This window comes from Oncorhynchus tshawytscha, linkage group LG03, assembly GCF_018296145.1.
Source record: "Oncorhynchus tshawytscha isolate Ot180627B linkage group LG03, Otsh_v2.0, whole genome shotgun sequence".
Taxonomy (NCBI): Eukaryota; Metazoa; Chordata; class Actinopteri; order Salmoniformes; family Salmonidae; genus Oncorhynchus; species Oncorhynchus tshawytscha.
Window position 1 is genome coordinate 35210882 of NC_056431.1, and position 26334 is coordinate 35237215.

The 26334-nt window shown below is 43.3% G+C and overlaps 1 protein-coding gene across 3 annotated transcripts in view; it reads left to right on the forward strand.

Annotated features, from left to right (window-relative positions):
* The window catches only part of dnah7 (dynein, axonemal, heavy chain 7), a 228584-nt gene that overhangs the window by 87640 nt on the left and 114610 nt on the right, over positions 1–26334 (forward strand). For all 3 annotated transcript variants that reach the window (XM_042314994.1, XM_024403140.2, XM_042315009.1), the window contains exons 32-40: positions 158–340; positions 2983–3159; positions 7448–7579; positions 10458–10679; positions 11677–11874; positions 17751–17906; positions 18112–18280; positions 18616–18742; positions 24901–25120. In XM_042314994.1, the coding sequence (XP_042170928.1) occupies positions 158–340; positions 2983–3159; positions 7448–7579; positions 10458–10679; positions 11677–11874; positions 17751–17906; positions 18112–18280; positions 18616–18742; positions 24901–25120 (1584 nt within the window). The remainder of the gene's footprint in view (positions 1–157; positions 341–2982; positions 3160–7447; positions 7580–10457; positions 10680–11676; positions 11875–17750; positions 17907–18111; positions 18281–18615; positions 18743–24900; positions 25121–26334) is intronic.

Here is a 26334-nt window from a genome sequence, read left to right on the forward strand (position 1 = left end):
AAGATTGAGAGAGTGGGAGGCTTCACTTGTTAGCACCCACACAGCCACGTAATCATCTGGGTGCACATGGGTCCACTCCTCTTTTGTGCTACTTGAAAACTGATAGTGTGTGATAGTTAGAAAGTACCACACAGCACATACCTCTTTCCATCCTTAGAGTCCGGACAGGAAGTGGCTGATCTTTGACGGGCCGGTGGATGCTGTGTGGATCGAGAACATGAACACGGTGCTGGACGACAATAAGAAGCTGTGCCTGATGAGCGGAGAGATCATTCAGATGTCCCCGCAGATGAGCCTCATATTCGAGCCCATGGACCTGGAGGTGGCCTCCCCAGCCACGGTGAGACTGGGAGTTGTAGTTCTATTGAGGAAATTTTTAGTTCTCAATACATACAGCACTGATAATGGTGGGAGAATAAGTTCTGTAAGGGATAATTGAAGTATTATCAGCAAGCAATATCATTATATTTGTCACATCTTGATGCATAACTCATGGCCTCATTCAATCCCGACTATTACAGATCACAAATCTTTTAACCAACTTAAAGTCATTATCAATTATGCATTTATTATCTGCACTGTGTTATGTCAGGAAACATCAGGGGGATTTCATGAGATTTAATGGCCCAAACAAAACAAGCATCAGGTAAACATTCTCTCTGATGTCTTGGAGAAAGAAGTCAGATATGCAGTAGCATAACTGGGGCAGACTTCTTGTACAGTATTGTGTAACAGCATCAGCCTCCACACTGTCACAATGCGGGTCACTAAAGGGAGAGACCCATCCTCTTAGCGCATAATTACAGTCACAATTACAGACAAATTGACACCAGAAGGACCAATGGCACTCTATGTATGTGTCGCAGAGTTTGTGCATGTTGGTTATATAATACAGTCCACTTGGATTTTCTGTGAACACATTAAGTATGACAAGGACTGTTTCATTGATGCAGTAGACCTGTGCACAAAGTTCATATGTAGTGTTCAGCGTTTTCTCTTACCACATAACCTGACTAAGAACAACTTGGGGCTCTTATAGGGGTAGGGCTAAAACTGTACAAATAACGTATCTTAATTTGATCATTCTGTTGTTGCAGGTATTTTCATGCACAGCAGGAAATGCAAACTTGTGTATTCAAGGTTTAAAAAGGCTTCTAAAGTTGTACTTTCCACTTTAACATGTCAGACTTGATTTGCCCTAACGAAAAGTGTTCCCATGAATTATAATCCACATAATACTTTTTTTCTGGCAAGGTCATGTTATGGTCAGGAATAACCCCTTTCTGTGTTGCATATGATTTGAGCCCAGAGTTCCTGGGCAGCACAACAGTACCTTCAGAACATATTCACCCCCCTTGACTTTTCAGCCTGAATTTTCACTGGCCTACACACAATACCACATAATGTTAAAGTGGAATCATGTTTTTTAAATTTTTTAAATACAAATTAATAAGAAATGTAAAGCTGAACTGTCTTGAGTCAAGTATTCAACCCCTTTGTTGTGGCAAGCCTAAATAAGTTCAGGAGTAAAAATGTGATTTACAAGTCATATAAGTTGCATGGACTCAATTTGTGTGCAATAGTGTTTAGTGTAGTTACTCCACAACACTAACCTAAGCGACTGAGTGAAAAGTAGAAAGCATGTACAGAATACAAATATTCAAAACATGCATCCTGTTTGCAATAAGGCACAAAAGTAAAACTGATAAATATCGGGCAAAATGTTTTACTTAATGTCCTGAATACAAAGCATTATTTTTTGGGGAAATCCAACACAACACATCACTGAGTACCACTCTTCATATTTTCAAGCATGGTGGTGGCCACATTATGTTATGGGTATGCTTGTCATCGGCAAGGAAAAGGGGGTTTTCATCGTAAAGAAAATGGAATAGAGCTAAGCACAGGCAGAATCCTAGAGGAAAACCTGGCTCATTCTGCTTTCCAACAGACACTGGGAGACACATTCACCTTTTATCAGGACAATTACCTAAAACAGGCCAAATATACAGTGGAGTTGCTTACCAAGACGACATTGAATGTTCCTGAGTGGCCGAGTTACTTTTTTTTGACTTAAATTGGCTTGAAAATCAATGGCAAGACATTTTTAAGTCTTTCTAGCAATGATCAACAACCAACTTGAAGCTTGAATTATTATGATTATTATTATTTTTTAAAGAATAATGTGCATACATTGCACAATTCAGTTGTGCAAAGCTCTCGGGAAGACTTACCCAGAAAGACTCACAGCTGTAATAGCTGCCAAAGGTGATTCTAACATGTATTCACTCAGAGGTGTGAATACTCAAAAATGTCTAAAAACATGGTTTCACTTTGTCATTATGGGGTATTCTGTGAAGATGTGTAAAACATATACAGTATATAAAAAATAAAAAAAATGAATTCAGGCTGTAACCCAACAACACATGGAATAAGTCAAGGGGTATGAATACTTTAATGGCCTTGGACAACTTTGATAGCTTTCTACAACTTTAATTGATTTTAATAAAAGCAATGTTTCTTGCCAATGAGGAAGCTATTTATCACAATTATTGACCTCACAATAAGCCAGATTCGAGTAACTTACATTGTAGTGCTGAAACTTGAAGCAGCAGCCGCGGCACAATCAGTCGGAAATAGTTTCAACCTTCATTTTAATTTAACTATACTAACAACAAGAGGGCTTTGTGTTGGAGTATATTTCTTCCTATTTAATAAATAAGAGGTAGGCCTACCTGTTTGGCAGACCAAACTAGGCTATAGGCTGCTATCCATAGATTTGATGGCCAATTCCTCCACCCACCATGCACTAAAACAGATCTGATTAATATAAAGTGATCTATAACGGTGCTTCGGTCCACAATGTTCTTTGCTATAAACAAGCTGTAAGGATATCTTTTGGTTAATTTCTATGACATTCAGTGGCTGAGCTAAAACCTTCTATAGCCGAAAATACCAAATTGTTTGTGTTTTTTTTAACAGGTGTCTCGCTGTGGCATGATCTACATGGAGCCTCACATGCTGGGCTGGCGGCCCCTCATGTTGTCCTGGCTCAACACACTGCCCACCACAGTCAACGCCATGCACAAGGACCTCATCACTGGTCTCTTTGACCGGATGCTGCCGGCCTGCCTCCAGCTGATACGCAAGGCTACCCAGGTACAATTCAAAGATGTAGTCATTCTATATTGGACATTCCCATAAAGATATTTATATTAAACATCATGCACACCATGTTATCCAATGGTTTCTCAACTCTAGTCCTCCAGGACTACTGTCTCTTCTGGTTTTCATTCAAATTAGTGACTAGTGTATTTACAGTTGTATAAGTTTTTTGACCTGGCAATCATTGAAGTTGTATAGTGAATTCAGAATAGACTAGAATATATGGATATCAGAACAGCACATTACTCACTTTGAACTGGACAAATATGTTTTCTTTAATGAGTCAGACGCAAAGGATATAATGCTGCTCCCAGGCTAGTCCCAAAACCATAAAAAAAACGATCTTATGTTTCACCAAGTCGTGGCTGAACGACGACACGGATAATACACAGTTGGCTGGATTTCCCGTGCATCGGCAAGACAGAACAGCTACGTCTGGTAAGACGAGGGGTGGGGGTCTGTATTATTGTCAATAACAGCAGGTGCGCGATGTCTAATATTGAGGAAGTGTCAAGGTTTTTCGTAGCTGTCTATTTACCGCAAACCGACGCTGGCACTAAGACCGCACTCAACGAGCTGTTTGCCATAAGCAAACAAGAAAATGATCATTCAGAAGCGGTACTCGTAGCTGCAAACTTAAATCCATTTTACCTCATTTCTACCAGAATGTCACATGTGCAACCGGAGGGGAAAAACATCTCTAGACCACCTTTACTCCACACACAGAGACGTATACAAAGCTCTCCCTCGCCCATTTGGTAAATTGGAACAATTCTATCCTCCTGATTCCTGCTCACAAGTAAAAACTACCAGTGACTCACTCAATACGGAAGTGGTCAGAAGACGTGGATGCTACGCTACAGGACTGTTTTGCTATCACAGACTGGAATATGTTCCAGAATCATCCAATGGCATTGAGCAGTGTACCACCTCAGTCACCGGATTCATCAATAAGTACATTCACAACGTCGTCCCCACTGTGACCTTAACGTACATATCCCAACCAGAAGCCATGGATTACAGGCAACGTCTGCACCGAGTTTAAGGCTAGAGCTGCCGCTTTCAAGGAGTGGTACACAAAGCTCATCACTAAGCTCAGGACGCTGGGACTAAACACCTACCTCTGCAACTGGATCATGGACATCCTGACGGGCCGCCCCCAGGTGGTAAGGGTAGACAACACATCTGCCACGCTGGTCCTCAACATGGGGGCCCCTCAAGGGTGCGCGTTTAGTCCCTTCCTGTACTCCTTGTTCACCCACAACTTCGTGGCCAAGCACAACTCCAAAACCATCATTACGTTTGCTGACGACACAGCAGTGTTAGCCCTGATCACTGACAACGATTAGTCAGCCTATAGGGAGGAGGTCAAAGACCTGGCAGTGTGGTCAGAGACCTGTTAACCTCTCCCTCAATGTGAGCAAGACAAAGAAGATGATCGTGGACTACAGGAAAAGGAGGGCCGAACAGGCTGGGGCTGATGTGGAGTTGGTTGAAAGTTCCTTGGTGTCCACATCACCAACACACTGTCATGATCCTAACACACCAACAAAGTTGTGAAGAAGGCACAATACCTTTTCCCCCCTCTGGAGACTGAAAAGATTTGGCATGGGTCCCCAGATCATCAAAAAGTTCTACAGCTGCACCATTGAGAGCATCCTGACTGGTATGGCAACTACTCGGCATCCGACCGTAAGGTGCTACAGAGAGTAGTGCGTACAGCCCAGGACATCACTGGGGCCAAGCTTGCGGGTAGCAGAGAGAACAGTCACTATATCACTATATACTAGGCAAGGGAAGGCCCAAAAAATTGTCAAAGACTCCAGTCACCCAGGTCATAGACTGTTCTCTCTGCTACTGCACGGCAAGCAGTACCGGAGCGCCAAGTATAGGTCCAAAAGGCTCCCTAACAGCCACTACCCTCAAGCCATAAGTCTGCTGAACAATTAATCAAGTGGTCACCTGGACTACTTGCATTCTGCTACAAACTGTTTATTATATATGCATAGTCACTTTACACCTACCTAGTGTACAAATGACCTCAACTAACCTGTAGCCCTGCCCATATATATATATATATATATATATATATATACACACACACACACACTTTTTAAAATGAGTTTATTTCATAAACTATTTTTCAAACTGAATTTCATGGTAACCTGTTGTATTCGGGGCATGTGACAAATACGATTTGATTTGATTCAAATTACAGTGGCAAGAAAAAGTATGTGAACCCATTGCAATTGAAATCATTGGTCAATTCCTTTGACAATATATAAACTAGTCACCCCGCAGTGTTTGTCATTATACCCTGATGAAGACAGCTTATCTGTCAAAATGTTGTTTATCAATTTATTGCATCTGAGCTCCTAGAGTGCGGCTCTCCCTTAATTTTAGGTGTTCTACGCTGCTAGCCAGCACCTCGCCTAAATAGGTGTGCGTTTCTTTCGCCTCTAGATTAACCCCTTGGAATTACCTGGATTTCTGCATGTTGGTCATCAAATTTGATCTGATCTTCATCTAAGTCACAACAGACAAACAGTTTAAATACACTATAACACACAAATTATTGTATTTTTCTTGTCTGTTGAATACATCATGTAAACATTCACAGTGTAGGTTGGAAAAAGAATGTGAACCACTAGGCAAATGACTTCTCCAAAAGCTAATTGGAGTCAGGAGTCAGCTAACCTGGAGAGGTTGGTTGGAGCTGCCTTGCCCTATAAAAAACACTCACAAAAATGTGAGTTTGCTATTCACAAGGAGCGTTGCCTGATGTGAACAATGCCTCAAACAAAATAGATCTCAGAAGACCCAAGATTAAGAATGGTTGACCTCCATAAAGCTGGAAAGAGTTACAAAAGTATCTCTAAAAGCCGTGATGTTCATCAGTCCACGGTAAGACAAATTGTCTATAAATGGAGAAAGTTCAGTTCTGTTGATATTCTCCCTAGGAGTGGCCGTCCTGCAAAGATGACTGCAAGAGCACAACACAGAATGCTTAATGAGGTTAAGAAGAATCCTAGAGTGTCAGCTAAAGACTTACAGAAATCTCTTGAACATGCGAACATCGCTGTTGACGTGTCTATGATACCTCCACAAGAATCGTGTTCCTGGGAGGACACCACAAAAGAAGCCACTGCTGTCCAAAAAAAACATTGCAGCACATCTGAAGTTTGCAAAAGTGCAGCTGGGTGTTCCTCAGCGCTATTGGAAAAATATTCTGTGGACAGAAGAAACTACAGTTGAGTTGTTTGGAAGGAACACACAACATGTGGAGAAATAAAAATGCACAGCACACCAACATCAAAAACCCATCCCAACTGTAAAGTATGGTGGAAGGAGCATCGTGGTTTGCTCAACAGAAGCTGGGTGATGCAACAGGACAATGACCCAAAACACAGAATGGCTTCAACAGAAGAAAATACACCTTCTGGAATGGCCCAGTCAGAGTCCTGACCTCAACCCAAATGAGATGCTGTGGCATGACCTCAAGAGAGCAGTTCACACCAGACATCCCTATTAAGGCGAGACCCAAATGCAGCCACAGGAGGCAGATGTAGTCTTAAAATGTTTATTAATCCAAAGGGATAGGCAAAAAGGTCAAAACCAGATCAGAGTCCAGGAGGTACAGAGTGGCAGACAGGCTCGTGGTCAAGGCAGGCAGAATGGTACAAAGTCCAGAAACAGGTAAATATAGGGTCAAAACTAGGAGGACTAGAAAAAGGAGAATGCAAAACGCAGGAGAACGGGGAAAAACGCTGGTTGACTTAGAAACATACAGACGAACTGGCACAGAGAGACAGGAAACACAAGGATAAATACACTGGGGAAAATAAGCGACACCTGGAGGGGGTGGAGACAATAACGAGGACAGGTGAAACTGATCAGGGTGTGATTGCAGAATTGAAACAGTTTTGTAAAGAGGAATGGTCCAAAATTCCTCCTGACTGTTGTGCAGGTCTGATCCACAACTACAGAAAACGTTTGGTTGAGTTAATTGCTGTCAAAGGAGGGTCAAACAGTTATTAAATCCAAGGGTTCACATACTTTTCCCACCCTGCTTTGTGAATGTTTACACGGCGTGTTCAATAAAGTCATGAAAACATATAATTGTTTGTGTGTTATTAGCTTAAGCAGACTGTGTTTGTATATTGTTGTGACCTAGATGAAGATCAGATCAAATTTATGACAAATTTATGCAGAAATCCAGGTATTTCGAAAGGGTTCACATACTTTTTCTTGAAGCTGTATATTGGTTGTGTACCTGTTCCAGGAGCTCTCCCCGACATCAGACACAAACCTGGTGAACTCGCTGATGAACTTGATGGATTGCATGATGGATGAGTACAGCGAGGAGGTCAAGATGAAGGGCATGAATGAGAGGGACATCTGCTCCTGGCTAGAGGTGAGGGGTGGGAGAGGCCCTGTGGCGAGGGTCGTGTTCATTAGGGCATGGAATGGAAAACAGTTTAAACGCTCTGCTATGGAAACTGAACATGGGTGTTTCTTATTGCACAAGTATGAGAGGTTCCTGTTTTATTCTGTTCTGTGCCTAATAAACGTTACCCAGATGAAGCACTCTGTCACACACACTGTGCACAATGTAACCGTAACATTTTAAGTAGACAATTTAATAGTTGACCATTTTGAATCAATTAATAGGTGCTTCATTCTAAATGAGTTTGAAAACACTAAAGACTGTTAACTTTAAGTTCAGAGAAGTAGTTGCCACCTTCTCATGAACATGATTAAAAGAGGGTTATCTCTCTGAATGTATCCCTGATTGATATCCACTTGTTTGGTAAAATAAATGTAAAAGCTAAAAAAAAGTACCACCTCCACTGAGACCCAAAATGTTTTAGTAGATGAGCCAGTTCCTATTGATGTTTCTGTGCTGAATGAATCATATATTGTGAAAGCAGTGGTATTATCACAGATAGAACAATGAGACAGATATTTCCCCGTATGTATAAATGTGAAGCATCCACTTGGCGTTTCCACTCACTACCAAATATGATTGTAAGAGGATATATTGCTATATTCTGGCTGGTTTAGTCGAAATTCATCCTTCTGGCGTGTAGGTCGTCACCTAATTTCGTTAGATTCTTGCTGAGGTTGGCTTAGTTCTGTAGGTGGTCTTTGTCCTTTCAACATGGGGACCTCAAGTCCACACGTCCTTGGAACAGCTTATTATCTGAGCCCTTTTAACGTGGGACTTAACGTCCTCGGAACAGAAAGTTACATTTTCGTCAAGGGCTTCTATATAATATAGAAGGGGAGAGGAGGGTGTGTTTCATAGTTTATAACCAATGTCTGTTCACATGGGCAGGGCCACTGAGTTGAGCATAGTTCACTTATGAAAATCCAATCCTCTCATTTGGAAGCTAATATTACATGTAATATTTTCACAAATAGTTTCATATTTAAACATTTAAATTGCACAACAATTCCATGTGAATCTGATAACTATAATGTGTAGACTTTCCAAAATACAGTTTGTCATCCTATCATTAGTGATAATGTCTCAGATGACAACTGATCTGTCATCATATTCTTTAAGTACCAATGCATATTTTCAGCTGGTTGGATTACCGAAATGTGGTTCCTTTCCCCACACCTTTTGATGTTCCCAGACTCTCTATGTTTAACAAAGGCTTTTCAAGAGTCCTTCTGTAGATTCAAGAGATAGGAAAGGGAGAAAGGTATTTATGGTCATAAACCTCACCCACAGTCCAACCCACAGTTTTCTCATTGATTAAACATTTTGATCTCAATAGTTTTTTGTTGTCAAAACTAGAATCTGCTTTGAACAGAGTGGACTACGTTTTGTAGACTTTACCCCTTGCCAAAGTTGTAAAAAAGCTGTGCAAAGGCAAATGTAGTTATTACACACGCACACTTCACCAAGTAAGTGTTCTCTTATGGAAATATGCAGATGTGGGCTAGAATGGGCCAATAGGATCTTGTTAGCTCATGCTTGGCTCTGCCCACCTCCTTGCCTGTTCTGCCCACTATGACTAATTTGTTTCTATTGGAAACGACCGGCTGTGGTCTAACTTGGTTTAGTTATAAAACATATTTGGTATTATTCTTCCTGTGGCATACTATACTGATGATATCCTCTTTGCTTTCAGCTAGTCTTCTTATCAAAGCACCATTTTTGCTGTATGGTTTATTTTTGTTGTAGGGTTTATCGTAGGCCAGCCATTCTCAATAGGCAGACCGTTCTGGATCTGGACCCAGAACGACGTCAATACGACCGCGGGTACAATTGCAGGAAATTATCTTTAAAAATACATAATGTTCTCACTGCCAACAAGAGAGGTGCGAACAGTTTGTGTCAAGGACAGTGCTTGTATGTGTGTCAGGGCTCGACATTCAGGCCTTCCCGCTTACCCGGCAACATCTGCATTTGTATTTAATCTTTCACAATCTTCTGACACCTCACCTTTATCAACCAGCATTCGGTTTCCTAGCGGAGGCAAAAATGTCAAAGCCTTCCCTCTCCGTCTTGAGTGAGCCTCGCCTCAGTAGGCCAAGTCCTGAATACTCACGCCAAACCCACCTCTGTGGGAAATTCCCTAAAAGCACGTCACTTCGATACAGCTATGACTTTTTTGTAGCAGGTCTTAGAATTAGGTTAAGGTTAGGGTTAGCTAAAATGCTCTCATAACCTGCTACGAAAATGCACTTATATCAAAGTGAAATGTTTTTACGTAGTCCCTGTCTGTGGAGATGGGAAGCCAATCAATTCAAAGTTTAACATCAGCACACGCATTCCACAATCACAGAGTAAAAGTCCTCCACCTGCTTTTCAGTCTTTTTTCATATCAGACATCCTACACAGCATTGTCATTATTAGCAAATAAAGGTTTACTGAGGCCTACACTATGGAGCTGCTTGCTAATCAAGACATAAATATTATTTACACAAATCACTTGTTGGTTAAATAAATTAAAAAATATGAATATTGTAAAAAATTATATTCTGTAGTCAGGGTTATTCAACTCTTACCCTACTAGGTCCGGAGCCTGCTGGTTTTCTGTTCTACCTTATTGCGCTTTACTGAGTTTGTGGCGGTCTCTTGGAACTGCTACAGAAAGGATACCTCTACGTTGATTTATACTCCCTGCTTACCTGACATTGTCAGCCATGCTCGGGTGATAAAAATACAAATCTGTGTAATGGAATCCTTCCTGCATTCCATTTGTGTTTTATCACCTGATAAATCTTTATTGTGAGCATTTTGTGAGATTCTGACTCATTCTATCTTGGCACCACAGGGCATCTTCATCTTCTGCCTGGTGTGGTCGGTGGGTGCCAGCTGTACGGAGTCCGGACGGGTGAAGTTTGACAGCCTGGTTCGGGAGATGATGGAGGGTGCCTTGAGCGAAGAGACACGGGCACGCCATGGCATCCTAGAGCATGTGGAGTCTCCTGCCAAGCAGCTGACTGTGCCTCTGCCCACGGAGGGCACACTCTATGAGTATCGCTTCATTAAAGAGGTGAGATTGGTCAGGACCAGGTAAGGCCTACAATAAGCTTCACAGAGTGAGTCTCATGTTTATGTTGATTGTTGAAGAGCCAACTGTGAGTTTGACTGTAAATAAGACTCAATAGCGCAATGAAGCCAAATTAAGTCGGTTAAGACAGCATCTCATGGAGACATAATTTGCGCAGTTTGAGCTTCTCAAGGAAGTGACTCAAGTTATCTCAAGTTGAAGGCCGACCGCTTACTGCAGGTTGCCATTAGCAATTAAATTGTCCTAATAACTTTTTCTGCGTGTGATTTTAAAATAATTGGATCAAGGACATACATCTGGTGTATTAGAAGCAATTATTGGTACCATGATTGTCTTCGATTTCTGTATTTTATTTACATGAAGATTGACCATGAAGATTTTAATTGTTCTATTCACTATAATAGGGGATCCTGTTTTCTGCTAACAATGCCTTCAGTACTGTAGTGACTTGGCTCTTATTAATTATTTATATATTAAGAAAGTTTCCGAATACAAGGAATTGAAAGTGGAGCTTCACATTTACTAAAACGAGTTAGTACCAGAATATTATAGAACAACACTGCGCATGACCAAGGGTTCTCCATTCTTAAAGGGGACATCAGTAATTAACAGAACATAACAAGTACTGTGGTCGTCCTTGAACTTCCATGGTTTCAATGAGAGGGGCAGTAGTTCTCTGGTTTGTACGGTAGCCCTAAGATGCAAAGTAGCACCTTATCTGCAGGGGTCAACTGTAAGTCTTAAGGAGTGAGTACTGTGCCCAGTAATAAAATACTGTGCCACTTGCCAACATCCATTTGCTATATCACTATCACAGTAAGGCAACTTCCAATGAGCTTAATTGAATTGTGTTTCCAGTGAGTGGATATCGAGTTGCTCTCAGACATGAAATGAGTAAGCGATCACTGTAAGGCCTAAATAAATTAACAGTTTGTGGTAATTTCTTTAAAAAAAATATATATAATGTATTCTTCTACAGGGCCCAGGGAGGTGGGAGTTGTGGACAGACGAGTTGAAGATGGCACCCCCTATCCCCAAGGATGTGCATTTCAACCAGATCATTGTTCCCACGGAGAACACAGTGCGCTACACAGCTCTAATGGAGCTGCTTATCACCCACCAGAAGCCCACCATCTTCATCGGCCCCACAGGCACTGGCAAAAGTGTCTACATCATTGTGAGTGACCTCTTCTCAGTCAACCGATCAGAACATTATTTATTAATTATCTCAATCAGCCACTCAGCTGTGTCTCATTTTACACCAATTATTTCAATCAACCAATCAGTGTCTGATTTTATACCAGTCTCAACAATGGGTTTCAATAATGGCCTTGGAAGTTTTTACTTGGCTTGGTTTTAATGTTCCTTGTAAAAGCCTTTTCCAACCTCCCATTGATCCTCCAGTCCAGCTAATCGATCGATCAGATTTTCTGTACTCATTTTCTGACCCTATAGGTCTATGTGCATTTAAGTGATGAGCCTGTATTGCCTCAATGTTTGAGGTCACTTGCCTTAAACACATTACCTTCACAGTATATAAGCACTCTTACTCTACCACCAACGGCATAATCAAACATATTGAATCAACCAGACACTACTAAAAGTGGCAGGTAGAAGTTAGCCTCCCCTTAGGCAACCCTAGCAGCCCCATAGAACCTTAGGTACATCACCTGTCTGCCTGGTCTTCCTGAAGAAACATTAGCTTGTAGATCAGACACCAGCTACTCTAATACTGCTCACTGGGACTTCCTCTCCCCATCTAGCCCAGCTGTGCTCTGTCTGACAGAGCAGAACCGACTGCCCGTAACCATGCCTGGCAGAGCAGGGCATCTCCGGCATGCCAGGGGTGATAAACGAGCACCCGGCCTGGGCTCGACAGTGGGCACGCCCTGCCGACAGATACATTGTACATGCTGCCGTCACTGCCAAGCTCTCCCTCCAGCTGCGCTTCCTATTTTCGGCTCTGAGGAGGAGAGAGGTGTGACAGCGCAGGCCTCCCGATCCATCATGTTAACAGCCTCCATCCATTCTCTAGCTCGTTACACACCAACGTTCTACAAATGCTGCACTGGAATTATATATATTATATATATTATTACATATTATAATATTATATAACATTTTTTTCTGGGGGGCACTGTGTAGGGGGTCTCGGATGGTTGAGGGGCAGCTCTTGGGGAACTGTGTGGGGGGGGGTCTGTCGACGAGTCCTTGAGCGGGGCTTTGACCATGGGTCGCTCTGGATGGGAGTCTGTTAGATGACCGAATGTGATGTAGATGTTGAGCGGCTTTACTGCAAGTCATTTGTATGTTTAAAAAATATACGGATTTCATTCTTGTTTCCTGACCGATTCCGCGTTGGGGGGGTTCCACGAAGCATAAGACGTTTTTGTCGCGCAATTTTACATCTAAAGTGTGACACATGGATTTCCCAAACTCCGTTTTAGACTAAACTGAGTTCTTGAGCAAAATTATTGTATTTACACTTTGTAGTCTATTTTTACACTAGCAAAACTGTTTTGACTAATATCGATGCAGCATAGGCCGTTTTCAAAGGGATGCGTTGCTTTTTAAAGGCAGTTGCTTTTTAAGCATCAAATATGTTGTTTCAGTAATGTTTATGAATGAATCGTGAATAATGATGAGTGAGAACGTTGTAGTCTCATATCATACCCCTCCAAAAATGCTAACGTCCCCTGTTATTGTAATGGTGAGAGTTTAGCATGTCTTGGGGGTATGATATTTGTGCGTCTAACTTTCTCACCCATCATTATTCACTATTCATTCAGGATTATTCATAATCTTGGAAGCATCCACATTCATTTAGAAGTGATAAGAAACATATTATATTCTTATTGACAATACAAGTTACTGTAAGGGTTGCGGAACTGGTGGAAGTGAAGTCAGACTCAGGAGAACAGAAATAGGTAATAGCCAGAGCAGTTTATTTCAAAAGCAACAGCAATAAAAAACTAAAAATCTACATGGGTACAAAACCCGACCCGCACCAGTATCATAGTGCACAAGCACTTACAAACATACAATTCCACACAAGGACATGGGGGGAACAGAGGGTTAAATACACAACACTTAATGAGGTAAATGGAAACCAGGTGTGTGGGAAAACAAGACAAAACAAATGGAAAATGAAAAGTGGATCGACGATGGCTAGAAGACTGGTGACGCCGACCGCCGAACACCGCCCGAACAAGGAGAGGAAACGACTTCGGTGGAAGTCGTGACAGTACCCCCCCCCTTGACGCGCAGCTCCATCAGCGCGCCGACACCGGCCTCGGGGATGACCCGGAGGGTGAGGTGCAGGGCGATCCGGATAGAGACGGTGGAACCCCCGCAGCATTGAAGGGTCCAACACGTCCTCCACCGGAACACAGGATATCTCCTCCGGACCGTACCCCTCCCAGTCCACGAGGTACTGAAGGCCCCTTGCCCGACATCTCAAATCCAGTATGGATCAAACAGAGTACGCCGGGGCTCCCTCGATGTCCAGAGGGGGTGGAGGAACCTCCTGCACCTCAGACTCCTGGAGCGGGCCAGCCACCACCGGCCTGAGGAGAAACACATGGAACAAGGGGTTAATACGGTATTCGGGGGGGAGTTGTAACCTGTAACTCAACTCGTTCAGTCTCCTCAGGACATTAAATGGTCACGCGCCAGGTCCCAGTCATCCCCCACAGGAGCCTCGGTCTGACTCTGATTCCAAGGAGCCAGAACCGGTTGATACCCCAGTGCGCACTGGAAGGGGGAGGGGTTAGTGGCAGAGCGAGTTCTGGGCCATCTCTGCCCAGGGCACGAACGCTGCCCACTCCCCCGGCTGGTCCTGGCAGTAAGACCTCAGAAACCTACCCACATCCTGGTTTACTCTCTCCACCTGCCCATTACTCTCGGGGTGAAAACCCAAGGTAAGGCTGATCGAGACCCCAGATTTTCCATGAACGTCCTCCAAACCCTCGAAGTGAACTGGGGACCGCGATCAGACACTATGCCGAATAGATCAGCCGGTCACGAACAGCAGACAGAACGTACAGACGCCCAGCGGGACACAGGAGGGGAGCGGGCTCTACACGCAACGCCTGCTCAATGTCCACGTCGAGCTCCCACACTACCGGCGCCACCAGATAGGAGACCAGGAGTATGGGGGTGGGATCCATGGGCCGCTCCTCTGTGCCATACAGCCGGGACAGTGCATCTGCCTTCGCGTTCTTGGAACCTGGTCTGTAAGAAAGGGTGAAAAACATGGCCCACCTTGCCTGGCGAGGCTTCAGTCTCCTCGCCGCCTGAATGTTCTCCAGATTACGGTGGTCAGTCCAGATGAGAAAAGGGTGTTTAGCCCCTTCAAGCCAATGTCTTGGCGTACAGGTCATGCTCCAACAGTCAACCAAGCACAGAATGTCATCATTATACATCACTACACCCGGCAGCGTAGCCTAGTGGTTAGAGCGTTGGACTAGTAACCGGAAGGTTGCAAGTTCAAACCCCCGAGCTGACAAGGTACAAAATCTGTCATTCTGCCCCTGAACAGGCAGTTAACCCACTGTTCCTAGGCCTTCATTGAAAATAACAATTTGTTCTTAACTGACTTGCCTACTTAAATAAAGGTAAAAAATATATATAAAAAAAACACCCTGCCCGTGCAGGTCCCTGAAAATCTCGTCTATGGAGCATGGAGCATTCATCAACCCGTACGGCATGACGAGGTACTCATAATGCCCTGAGGTCGTACTGAACGCCGTCTTCCACTCGTCTCCCTCCCAGATACGCACCAGGTTGTAAGCACTCCTGAGATCAAGTTTGGTGATGAAGCGTGCCCCTTGTATTGACTCAATCACCATGGCGATAAGAGGTAGCGGTTAACTGTACCTCACAGTTATCTGATTAAGGCCTTGGCAATCAATACACTGGCATAGACCCCCCTCCTTCTTCTTCACAAAAAATAAAGTCGAGGAGGCGGGGGAAGTGGATGACCGAATGTACCCCTGACGCATGAATTCAGAGACATATGTTTCCATAGCCACCGCCTCCACCTGTGACAGAGGATACACGTGACTCCTGGGAAGTGCAGCATCTACCAGGAGATTTATCACACAATCCCCCCGTCGATGGGGTGGTAATTGAGTCGCCTTCTTCTTAGAGAAGGCGAGAGCCAAATCGGCATATTCGGGGAGACCTGGTCTGGACTTTCCACCGTAGTTGCACCTGGAAACCCCTAAACACCTCCCCGAGCGCACTCGCGACCACCCTGTGAGGTCCGTCTGTTGCCATGAAACAGTGGGGTAATGACAAGCTAACCAGGGTAGGCCTAGCACCACAGGAAACGCAGGAGAGTCAATGAGAATGAGACTGATTCTCTCCGTGTGACCCCCCCCTGCGTCCCCATGCCCAGAGGAGCGGTGGCCTCCCTAATCAACCCTGACCCTAATGGTCGACTATCTAAGGCGTGAACTGGGAAGGGCATAGCCACAGGAACGGTGGGGATCCCTAAACTATGGGCAAATGATCTGTCAATAAAATTGCCAGCCGCGCCTGAATCGACGAGCGCCTTATGCTGGGAATGCGAGGAGAACTCAGGAAAAGTAACAAACAAAAACATGTGTGCAACAGAGGGCTCTGGGTGAGAATGGTGCCCTCTCATCTGGGGTGACGCCAGAGTGCCCTGCCTGCTGCCTCGACCCCCAGAGGAACCAACCCGGCACCGACCTGCAGTGTGACCTCTGCGGCCACAGATGGTGCGCGAGACGGAACCTCATCCGGTCTCCCTGAGTGCAGCACCTCCCAACTCCATGGGCATCGGAGCAGTGGTGCTGGGGGATGGAACCAACAGACCCCCGATCTGGACGTCCGCTGGTAGCCAGCAGGTTATCCAGCCGAATGGACAGGTCAACCAGCTGGTCGAAGGTGAGGGTGGTCTCCCTGCAGGCCAACTCTCGACATACATCCTTGCGCAAACTGCAGTGATAGTGGTCCATCAGGGCCCTGTTGTTCCATCCCACTCCGGAGGCCAGGGTCCGAAAGTCCAAATCGAACTCCTGTGCTCTCCTCGTCCCCTGCCGTATGTGGAAAAGAGGAAACGACTTTGGTGGAAGTCCTGACAGTTACTCCAAAATGACACAATACATAATTTACCATAAATTCCTATTGGGCACAAATTAATCTGTAATACAACCAAAACAAACATCAAATGCATCTATCAAATGTGTAGTCACACCCTTGATGAGTCATAGCGTGTTATGAATATTGGACCAAATACTTAACTTTTTAAAATACTTTAATGCACATATAAGTACATTTGTCCTAAAATGGGGGGGGGGGGACTATGTATAAAAAGTGCTGTAATTTCGAAATGGTTCACCCGATATGGATAAAATACCCTAAAATTAAAGCTGACAGTCAGAACTGTAACCTCATTGTCATGGTATTATTTCCAATACAAAATGCTGGAGTACAGAGCCAAAAGAACAGAAACAGAAAAATGTGCCACTTCTGCAGACCAATTCAGATCTTGAACGTTCAATTATCTTAGAAAATAATTCACCCTATGTTTTCTTCAGTGAGTACTGAGAAAGTGCTTACTGTAGTAGGTGCAAGAAAAAGCTCATTGTAAAACCAGCTTGAGACGAGCAAAACAGAAGGGTGTTGCGTAATAAGTGTTCTTATTTTCCAGTTAAGATTCATAATATCCTAAATCTTCTGTGATCATACAATCAACTCACAATGTATTTGATTACATGACCTCAAACTCATATTTAGATACTGTAGTTTAGACCATCCCCTCAACCCCCCACTTAAAACTGTCTGTAAGGAATTGGTGCAAAGGACCATGATTCTCAAAGAACCATCTGAAACAGCTGTTATAGTCACAAAGGAAAAACGCTTTTTACACTACAGTGCCAATACGAACCGATCTGTGCTGGCTCATATATTTTCTTTTCAACTTTTCAACAGTCCTCTCCAGGACGGTTCTAGCTACTATGATGAATGTTTAACCAACAGCTCAGTAGTGTGAAACAACCCTAACTTCCCACAAACTCTCTGCAGGACTTTCTGTTGAACCGTCTGAATAAGGATGTATATAGCCCCCTGATGATTAACTTCTCAGCACAGACCACAGCCGCCCAGACACAGAACATCATCATGTCAAAGCTGGATAAGCGCCGCAAAGGGGTGTACGGCCCGCCCATGGGCAAGAGAACGGTAGGTTTGCCAGGCTGTGTGTGTGTGCACATGGATGCGTGCGTGCATGCGTGACTGACATTGTCATGCGTGTATGTGTTTAATTCTTGAATAATAATAATAATGGTGTTGATAAGCCCTCGATGTAGTTTTGTGCTGACATTGAAAAGTAGTATTGCAGCAGAGTGAAAGACATTGTAGTTTAATAAGTTCTTAATTTGTCCAGGTGGTGTTTGTGGACGACGTGAACATGCCGGCCAGGGAGACATACGGGGCCCAGCCCCCCGTGGAGCTGCTGCGTCAGTGGCTGGACCACTGGAACTGGTACGACATGAAGGACTGCTCCATGATCAAGCTGGTGGACATCCAGATCATGTGTGCCATGGGACCGCCCGGTGAGTCTAGCACGTACAGCTCAGCTGTCCCTTTACTGAGTTTATTTGCTCACACTTTTTTTCACAACACTATTCAGCAGTTGCTGTTTATTTAAAGACCCATTTTTGTTCAATGTATTATTATTAATATTTCTTAGGGGGGCATTGAATGAAGCGTTTAAAAGGTTTACATGCTATCACAGTCATTTTCCCAAGTGCGCTTTCTACGTTTTCTAACTCTGTGCCCCTATGGAAACTGATTTGAGGATTTGGGGAGGGTGAGCTGGTCTTAGATCTGAGCCTAAGGGCACCTTCTACCGAAAGCCATTTTCAAAGCATTGGATTTCTGCCCTCAGGTGGTGGGAGAAACCCAATCACAGCTCGCTACCTACGCCACTTAAACACGGTCACCATCAACGACTTTGACGAGAAGACCATGTACACAATTTTCTCCAGAATCATGGACTGGCACCTCACTATAAGGTAACAATATAGTGTTGCTGAGAAGTTAGCCCTCTCTTCAGCAACATAGATAGATAGTTCAGCCTAGATATACAGTACATATTTAGGCCTAGACCTAACCTCCTAGACAAATAAACCCTTTCGGGTCGTTCCACCTCAAATAGCACAAGAAAGAGAATTTCGACATCCACCATTTCAGATTGTTCTGAAATCGTTTCTGTAGTTAGTTACCGGTAACATTTGCATACCTGCAATTATTTTGTTGAAATATAATATGATCTCTGAGATCAAATAGGCCGTTGTAATTAATAGGATTCATATAATATTCAATAAATATAGTACCTAACATCCGATTTGGAAAACACTTCTAACAATGAGGAATTCAAATAAAATGGCCAAAAACCACCCACGGACCCCCCACACCGCTGCTGAAAAAAATCCTAGGGGAAACACTGTATTGTCACAGAACAGTTGGTGCCATATGGAGGATAGTTAGCCCAACTCTGTACCTATAAGAGGTTATAACATGGCATATACACACAGTTTTTATGAAGTGGTATGTATTTTGCAATGTTCTGTGCTTTGTCAAGTACACTCCTTGTCACGTTCGTCATAAGGAGTAGACCAAGATGCAGCGTGGTATGTTCCCATCCTTTATTTTGGAATAGAAAACTTCAAAGAACAAAACAACAAAGCGAACAAACGAAACGTGAAGCTATAATAATGCTCACAGGCAACTGTACATAGACAAGATCCCACAAAGCACAATGGGGAAATGGCTACCTAAATATGATCACCAATCAGAGACAATGATAAAAAGCTGCCTCTGATTGGGAACCATACCAGGCCAACATAGATATACAATTCCCATAGATAACGCACCCTTACTCACAACCCGACCTAACCAACATAGAGAATAAACAGCTCTCTATGGTCAGGGCGTGACAATCCTATATTCTCGTATTCACATATTAACATTACTCCCATCTTTCAACACGCATGTTTTAACGAGTAAATTGTCATGTAAATTGTTAAAACAAACCTGCATGATTGAAGGTAATGAGGATCAAAGCCTGGCTACATCTTCTCAAATTACTATATGACACTTTTATTTCCAGGTTTTGCCAAAGGATTCTGCTGATAGTATTGACAGACAGCTGTAAGAATATTAAAATATAACTATACAATGCAGAGAACTAAAGATCAATGGAACTAGTTGTTTTTCTTTAATGGGGAACTGAAGATTAATGGGTCAGGGACTTTGGTTGTTTTTCAGCTCAACAACTGTTTAGAATATGTGTAGGGGTTCCAGTCTGGGACTCATACAGTTAAAAATCAAATTAAATGTATTTATAAAGCCCTTCTTATATCAGCTGATATCTCAAAGTGTTATACAGAAATCCAGCCTAAAACCCCAAACAGCAAGCAATGCAGGTGTAGAAGCACGATGGCTAGGAAAAACTCCCTAGAAAAGCCAGAACCTAGAAAGAAACCTAGAGAGGAACCAGGCTATGAGGGGTGGCCAGTCCTCTTCTGGCTGTGCCGGGTGGAGATTTTATCAGAACATGGCCAAGATGTTCAAATGTTCATAGATGACAAGCAGGGTCAAATAATAATAATCACAGTGGTTGTCGAGGGTGCAACAGGTCAGCACCTCAAGAGTAAATGTCAGTTGGCTTTTCATAGCCGATCATGCAGAGTATCTCTACCACTCCTGCTGTCTCTAGAGAGATGAAAACAGCAAGTCTGGGACAGGTAGCACGTCCGGTGAACAGGTCAGGGTTCCATAGCCGCAGGCAGAACAGTTGAAACTGGAGCAGCAGCACGGCCAGGAGGACTGGGGACAGCAAGGAGTCATCAGGCCAGGTAGTCCTGAGGCATGGTCCTAGGGCTCAGGTCCTCCGATAGAGAAAAATAAAGAAAGAGAGAGGGAAAGAAAGAGAGAATTAGTGAGAGCATACTTAAATTTACACAGTACACCGGATAAGACAGGAGAAAAACTCCAGATATAACAGACTGACCCTAGCCCCCCGACACATGAACTACTGCAGCATAAATACTGGAGGATGAGACAGGAGGGGTCGGGAGACACTGTGGCCCCATCCGACGATACCCCCGGACAGGGCCAAACAGGCAGGATATAACCCCACCCACTTTGCCAAAGCACAGCCCCCACACCACTAGAGGGATATCTTCAACCACCAACTTACCATCTTGAGACAAGGCTGAGTATAGCCCACAATAGATTTCCGCCACGGCAAAACCCAAGGGGGCACCAACCCAGACAAAACTAGGTCCAGAGTATGACTGTGGTAGTGAGTAGGTCCGGAGACATGTTGTACAAAACCCACTGAGTCGATGATATGATGGCTCCGAAAGCCTTTTGGAGTGGGTCTGTGGACTTTTCCATGGGAATATTAAAGTCACCAAAAATGTGAATATTATCTGCCATGACTACAAGGTCTGGTAGGAATTCAGGGAACTCAGTGAGGAACGCTGTATATGGCCCAGGAGGCCTGTAAACAGTAGCTATACAAAGTGATTGAGTAGGCTGCATGGATTTTATAACTAAAAGCTCAAAAGACAAAAAAACTTTTTTTTGAAAATTGAAATTTCCTTTCATACATGTTAGCAACACCTTCGCCTTTGCGGGATGCACAGAGGATATGGTCACTAGTGTAACCAGGAGGTGAGGCCTCATTTAACACAGTAAATTCATCAGGCTTAAGCCATGTTTCAGTCAGGCCAGTGACATCAAGATTATGATCAGTGATTAGTTCATTGACTATAACTGCCTTGGAAGTGAGGGATCTAATGTTAGGTAGCCCTATTTTGAGATGTGATGTATCACAATCTTTTTCTATAATGGCAGGAATGGAGGAGGTCTTCATTCCAGTGAGGTTGCTAAGGCGAACATCGCCATGTTTAGTTTCGCCCAAACTAGGTCGAGGCACAGACACTGTCTCAATGGGGATAGCTGAGCTGACTACACTGACTGTGCTAGTGGCAGACTCCTCTAAGCTGGCAGGCTGGCTAACAGCCTGCTGAAGTCGGAAGTTTACATACACCTTAGCCAAATACATTTAAACTCAGTTTTTCACAATTCCTGACATTTAATCCTAGTAAAAATTCCCTGTTTTTGGTCAGTTAAGATCACCACTTTGTTGTAATTAAGAATGTGAAATGTCAGAATAATAGTAGAGAGAATGATTTATTTCAGCTTTTATTTCTTTCATCACATTCTCAGTGGGTCAGAAGTTTACATACCCTCAATTAGTATTTGGTAACATTGCCTTTAAATTGTTTAACTTGGGTCAAATGTTTTGGGTAGCCTTCCGCAAGCTTCCCACAGTAAATTGGTTTGAATTTTGGCCCATTCCTCCTGACAGAACTAGTGTAACTGAGTCAGGTTTGACGGCCGCCTTGCTCGCACACGCTTTTTCATTTCTGCCCACAAATGTTCTATAGGATTGAGGTCATGGCTTTGTGATTCTTTTGTACCTGTTTCCTCAAACATCTTCACAAGGTCCTTTGCTGCTGTTCTGGGATTGATTTGCACTTTTCGCACCAAAGTACGTTCATCTCTAGGAGACAGAACACGTCTCCTTCCTGAGCGGTATGACGGCTGCGTGGTCCTATGGTGTTTATACTTGCATACTATTATTTGTTAAGATGAAAGTGGTACCTTCAGGTATTTGGAAATTTCTCCCAAGGATGAACCAGAACTACAATTTTTATTCTGAGGTCTTGGCTGATTTATTTTGATTTTCCCATGATGTCAAGCAAAGAGGCACTGAGTTTGAAGGTAGGCCTTGAAATACATCCACAGGTACACCTCTAATTGTCTTAAATGCCTATCAGAAGCTTCTAAAGCCATGACGTAATTTTCTGGAATTTTACAAGCTGTTTAAAGGCACATATGTAAACTTCTGACCCACTGGAATTGTGATACAGTGAATTATAAGTGAAATAATCTGTCTGTAACAATTGTTGGAAACATTACTTGTGTCATGCGCAAAGTATATGTCCTTACCGACTTGCCAAAACTATAGTTTGATAACAAGAAATTTGTGTAGTGGTTGAAAAATGAGTTTTAATAACTCCAACCTAAGTTTATTTAAACTTCCGACTTCAACTGTAGCTATATGTGGCAAGTTGTCATTGGTCCAAATGATCTATACATTGAAGCTGACATGTGATACTTTGTATTTTCACCATTGGCCCAATTTTGCTGCAATGAATTCTAATTGGTCAACCACAGGTTAGATTTTTGTTTAAACTAAATCCTGTCTCTTTGTTCAGTGGAGAAACAATGAGAACAGAGAAGAATGAAGATCAACCATCCACTTTCCAGCATAACAACTATGATTTGTTCTCTTTTAATAAATACAGTGCCTTGCGAAAGTATTCGGCCCCCTTGAACTTTGCGACCTTTTGCCACATTTCAGGCTTCAAACACAAAGATATAAAACTGTATTTTTTTGTGAAGAATCAACAACAAGTGGGACACAATCATGAAGTAGAACGACATTTATTGGATATTTCAGACTTTTTTAACAAATCAAAAACTGAAAAATTGGGCGTGGAAAATTATTCAGCCCCTTTACTTTCAGTGCAGCAAACTCTCTCCAGAAGTTCAGTGAGGATCTCTGAATGATCCAATGTTGACCTAAATGACTAATGATGATAAATACAATCCACCTGTGTGTAATCAAGTCTCCGTATAAATGCACCTGCACTGTGATAGTCTCAGAGGTCCGTTAAAAGCGCAGAGAGCATCATGAAGAACAAGGAACACACCAGGCAGGTCCGAGATACTGTTGTGAAGACGTTTAAAGCCGGATTTGGATACAAAAAGATTTCCCAAGCTTTAAACATCCCAAGGAGCACTGTGCAAGTGATAATATTGAAATGGAAGGAGTATCAGACCACTGCAAATCTACCAAGACCTGGCCGTCCCTCTAAACTTTCAGCTCATACAAGGAGAAGACTGATCAGAGATGCAGCCAAGAGGCCCATGATCACTCTGGATGAACTGCAGAGATCTACAGTTGAGGTGGGAGACTCTGTCCATAGGACAACAATCAGTCGTATATTGCACAAATCTGGCCTTTATGGAAGAGTGGCAAGAAGAAAGCCATTTCTTAAAGATATCCATAAAAAGTGTTGTTTAAAGTTTGCCACAAGCCACCTGGGAGACACACCAAACATGTGGAAGAAGGTGGTCTGGTCAGATGAAACCAAAATTGAACTTTTTGGCAACAATGCAAAACATTATGTTTGGCGTAAAAGCAACACAGCTGAACACACCATCCCCACTGTCAAACATGGTGGTGGCAGCATCATGGTTTGGGCCTGCTTTTCTTCAGCAGGGACATGGAAGATGGTTAAAATTGATGGGAAGATGGATGGAGCCAAATACAGGACCATTCTCGAAGAAAACCTGATGGAGTCTGCAAAAGACCTGAGACTGGGACGGAGATTTGTCTTCCAACAAGACAATGATCCAAAACATAAAGCAAAATCTACAATGGAATGGTTCAAAAATAAACATGTCCAGGTGTTAGAATGGCCAAGTCAAAGTCCAGACCTGAATCTAATCGAGAATCTGTGGAAAGAACTGAAAACTGCTGTTCACAAATGCTCTCCATCCAACCTCACTGAGCTCGAGCTGTTTTGCAAGGAGGAATGGGAAAGAATTTCAGTCTCTCGATGTGCAAAACTGATAGAGACATACCCCAAGCGACTTACAGCTGTAATCGCAGCAAAAGGTGGCGCTACAAAGTATTAACTTAAGGGGGCTGAATAATTTTGCACGCCCAATTTTTCAGTTTTTGATTTGTTAAAAAAGTTTGAAATATCCAATAAATGTCGTTCCACTTCATGATTGTGTCCCACTTGTTGTTGATTCTTCACAAAAAAATACAGTTTTATATCTTTATGTTTGAAGCCTGAAATGTGGCAAAAGGTCGCAAAGTTCAAGGGGGCCGAATACTTTCGCAAGGCACTGTATATTTCTCTCCCCTTGATTTGCTTTAGGGTCTGTGTTGTTGAAGAATATCATAAATTGCTAACACGGCTGAGGCTATAGTGTGTGTGTGAGTGTGCGTGTGTGTGTGCATATGTGGAACGTTTGCACAATTGTTAATGTGTGTATATAATTTATGACTCCTCACCAGGTTTGCTTTCCCCAAGCCATTTGCAACGCTGACCGCTCAGATCATAAATGGCACAATGTCTGTGTACCAGGAGGCCACCAAGAACCTGCTGCCAACCCCGGCCAAGTCCCACTACCTTTTTAACCTGCGAGACTTCTCCCGCGTCATCCAGGGCATCTGTCTGTCCCGACCTGAAACAGCTGAGAACCCCAGCGCCATCAAGCGCCTCTGGGTGCATGAGGTATGTATACAGGGCTCAGTATTCACGCTTGCCCAGGACAGGTAAAAAAAATATATAATTCAGACAAGCAGAACATGGATGTAAAAAAAAAAATTAAAATCACAATATCAAATATTTTATCCTATCAGAATTGGATCAAAGTGTCCTCCGGATGCGATGTGTTGCGGACTTTCATCTCCCAAACTCTGCACTTGCATTACCATGGTGTTATCTATCCAAATGGGAAGTACAAATATTGGGAGAAATTAATTAAGTTGAGTGGCAAATTCATTGTAATTTTATTAACAGTAATGCAGCAAAACAAATCTAACTTTGCAAGACAGGCGTTAATCTTATGTTAGGCACAGCGCATCTTAGTAGAAACCATTGAAAAGCACAAACGGTCTTTCGATCACATTTGGTTGTGATGGAAGACTGACTGCTTCCAACAAGAGTACACAACTTGCACATTTCCAGCTATCTTTGAAAAGTGTTTTTATGTCTTAAAGGGGCAGTGTTGTTCACTACCTAACCAAAAGTGTGCACACCTTCTCCTCAAACATCTCATTCCAAAATTATGGGCATTAAGATGGAGTTGGTCCTCCCCTTTTCTGCTATAGCCTCCACTCTTCTGGGATGGCTTTCCACTAGATGCTGGAACACTGCTGTAGGGAATTGCTTCCATTCAGGGACAAGACCATTAGTGAGGTCGGGCTCTGATGTTGGCCGATTAGGCCTGGCTCGCAGTCAGCGTTCCATTTTTTCCCAAAGGTGTTTGATGGGGTTGAGGTCAGGGCTCTGTGCAGTCCAGTTAAGTTCTTCCACCCCAATCTCTAAAAATAATTTCTGTATGGACCTCGCTTTGTGCACTGGGGCATTGTCATGCTGAAACAGGAAATGGCCTTTTCCCAAATAGTTGCCACAAATTTGGAAGCACAGAATCGTGTAGAATGTTTGTAGGGTTAAGATTTTCCTTCACTGGAACTAAGGGCCTAGCCCAAACCATGAATAACGGTCCCAGACCATTATTCCTTCTCCACCAAACTTTATAGTTGGCACTATGCATTTTGGCAGGTAGTATTCTCCTGGCATCCGCCAAACCCAGATTCGTCTGTCAGACTGCCAGATGGTGAAGCGTAATTCATCACTCCAGAGAATGTGTTTCCACTGCTCCAGAGCCCAATAGCGGCGAGCTTTACACCACTTCAACCGATGCTTGGCAATGCGCATGGTGC